Consider the following 3342-nt stretch of genomic DNA (forward strand, 5'->3'; position numbering starts at 1 on the left):
TTTGAAACCTTTTACGTGTTTAACTTGTAGTATATAAACTGGTTATGAACTGATATTTTGACATAATTATTTTACAAATATGTAATACGAACTGTCATGAGCGTTGAGACCCAGCACGGGTCCCGTTTTTCTCTTTTTTTAAACATTTTAAAGAACTTATTAAAAGGGAGATCCTAAATTGGGACAGCAACGAGCTCATAAATAAGGCAAAATCACAGCAGTAGCTAATAAGTGCAATTCAAGTTTACTGAAATAAACAGAGAATTTAAAAGGACCTTTTTTTTTCTATAACACAATTTATTCTTCGCATAGAAAATTGTCACCGCTGAAAAAAAAAATACTGAAGGAAAAAATTCCCACATCTCACATACTACTTTATATTGATTACATAATCAGCACTTCTCTAAGTTACAGTGTGCGTGTGTCAACAGATAAGCCTTACCGACTGGGTCACCTTCTATCAGAAAGTCATCGAAAACTAGAAGAACTTTATGGTAAGGTCGAACATTGACGAACCATGTACAAACTTGTCTATGAGGTTCATATGGGTCAGGAAAGCCAGGACTCTTGATTAGGCCGTACTGGTGGCCGGAAATGTTTTCTCCACATTCTGCTATTCATAAAATAAAACATAAATTCAATAATTATATAAATGAAAATTGCCAAATTATCTTGTCTACGTTAAACATTTATAGACGAAAATTTCAGTACTAGATAACAATGATGAAAAAATATAAAAAGCAAAACCAAATTCTCAAAATAAAACTTTAAAGACTCCTTTCATAACTCATAACACTACAATGTTTAGAAGAAACAGAATCCAAATCCAAACAAAAACCAAAGATGATCCATCATGGCGCCAACAAAGACAAAACAAGATACATAAAAATTGTACCATTTGTCACGAAAGTATAAAATGTATCATTAAGGCTACAAGTAGGTGCCTAACAATTTGGTTCGTTTGTAGTTATGCACAAAGCTACACAATGGGCTATCTGTGCTCTGCCCACCACGGGTATCGAAACCCGATTACTAAGTACAAGTCCACAGACATGCAACTGTTTTACTAGAGGACATCTAACAGTTATCAGAAGGGATTAATCATTTGCTGCACATGTTTTTTTATTGTTTCGAATAACGCGAGACCTGAAGCACTGGCTTGTCTTCTTCATGCTTAAGGCCAGCGTTGATAAGGGTTTTCAAAGAAATAAATTCACAAGTGATTTCAATTAACTCAAGGATTATTTCTTAGATATATTCCATTATAAATTATACGTTAGGTTCGTTTCTGACAAATAGCATAAATATATAATTATCATGTTTTGTATTTTCGTTGTTGGCCCGATGGTGGATGATCCATGGAGATAGTATGAAAACAAAAACAAAGCATAAAGGAGCGAGAAATCCCAAAATATTCTTTACAAAAGCTATCAAACGTTTACAGCAATGCTATAGATAGAATATCGTCGTAACTACAGAAACAGAAGCTAACTTTAGATTTTACGTTTAATCTCGAGAAAAATGTCAAAGTTAGAAATAAACAAGGATTCCATTATGGTGATTGCTAAATATATTGATAAACAATAATAAAAAAAATATATATCAATGTATTGTTGCCACGCACATTTATTTATTTTATCTGTTAGCATAAACATTCAGTGAATTAGAATTTAGTGTGGATGTTACGACGACTACTTGTTCAAAATTATTTTCTTTTATAAATCTCTGCAGTGAAGTGTGTAAAGAAGACTGGCTAGAAATTTACGAGATCTATCCGAACGGCCGAGAAAAAGCTTTAGGACGATACTGTTCCACGACATCACCTGGACCTGTAGTATCTGACGTGGGGATCCACGATATGAAAGTTGTTCTAAAAACAAACGAAGAAGGCGTTGCCAGCGGCTTCAGCGCCACCTATCAATTCATAGAGTCACACCAGCAATTTCAAGGTTTAACTGCTATAATTTTGTGCTGCAAAAGAATAGTTAAGGTTATAATTAAATTTGATCTATTATTCAACAGTAGATCGTATGATTCAAGGATAAGTAAAACAAAATTCTTTAACACCGTATTTAATTTTTTGAAAACTTGATGAAGTAATTAAATAGCGTCTATTACGATTCACATATTAAATATTTTATCGACATTTAGTTTACGCATTTCTGATTTGTTAAAAGTCGTTATAAACATAATACACTATCGTTGCTTATATTTTGTACTATCTCATAAAATAACTGTTTCAAAACAAAAGAAGACAGAATTTTGTAGTAACACTCATGTCTCCGCATATTTTTTGTGTCTAAATGTTTGTTTGTTTGTGTCAAAAGAAATTTGCTAGAATTTTGTACAAAGATGCACAGTGTACCATCTGTGCTTTGTCTACAGGAAGGAAGCGAACACCGGATTTTATTGTTGTAAGTCCGCAAACATATAACTGACCCACATGGGAACATACGCAGGGAAAACCAAATTCTCGAAAGAGATCAAGACAAATCTTGATGCTTCTCATAGCTCAAAATATTAGAATAGTTAGTAGGAATAGAATCGAAATCGAAACGAGAACCTAACGAATTTCCCGTTTTTAATGACATTTATTCAACTTAATTAGAGCAAGAATGAACTAATTTCATTCAATAACGTGTTTCGGCCAACTGAGATAAATTATTTTTGTTATTAATTTGGTAGAGAGAAATAGAAATATGTTTATGATATATTATAAAATAGGGCTTTATAACCTTTTTTTTTAGGTTGGGTCAACCATCATTCAAAAACTTGAAATTAAAAAAAATTAATCTCTTAATTAATGCATACCTCAAAATTATATTCTTATCACACGTTCATGTCATAAAAAATGATCGGAAAATCAACTATAAGTAATACGTCTCCCGGTGGATCAACGGTAAATTTATGGGTTTACAATGATCAAAATCTGGGTTTCGACTTTCTGCGGTGGACAGAAAGCAAATAGCACATTTTATAGCTTTGTACTAAGAAACCAGCAAACAAACCACCATATACCTGAACTGACACGAATACTATTAAATTATATATAAAGGAGAAAGTCAGAAATACGCACAATTATAAATGAACGTTATATTAATGATCAGGTTTTCAAAGAACAATAAGATATGTTATTTTAGAGCTTAGAAAAGGAGGAGTGAAAATATCATCAATAATACGGGCTGCCAATTAAAATAACATGTTAATTAAATATTATTAGTCTTTCTTACTAGAAAATGTACTGACAAATATTACTGCAGTAATATAAAATTTGGAGTACAATAATCGTTAAAGTTTGTTATACAGTGTAGCCCCCGATATAACGCGATCGTTGAGGTCCAT

General features: G+C 32.3%; 1 protein-coding gene across 1 annotated transcript in view; it reads left to right on the forward strand.

Annotated features, from left to right (window-relative positions):
- LOC106473926 (CUB domain-containing protein 2-like) overlaps positions 1-1949 on the forward strand; it is a gene marked incomplete at both ends in the record, with an annotated part of 19988 nt that extends 18039 nt beyond the window's left edge. Inside the window, one exon of the mRNA XM_013934614.1 lies at positions 1732-1949. Coding sequence (XP_013790068.1) covers positions 1732-1949 — 218 coding nt within the window. The remainder of the gene's footprint in view (positions 1-1731) is intronic.
- Between the last annotated feature and the right edge of the window lie 1393 nt (positions 1950-3342).

Source organism: Limulus polyphemus, unplaced genomic scaffold (assembly GCF_000517525.1).
Source record: "Limulus polyphemus unplaced genomic scaffold, Limulus_polyphemus-2.1.2 Scaffold6637, whole genome shotgun sequence".
In the NCBI taxonomy this organism is placed as follows: Eukaryota; Metazoa; Arthropoda; class Merostomata; order Xiphosura; family Limulidae; genus Limulus; species Limulus polyphemus.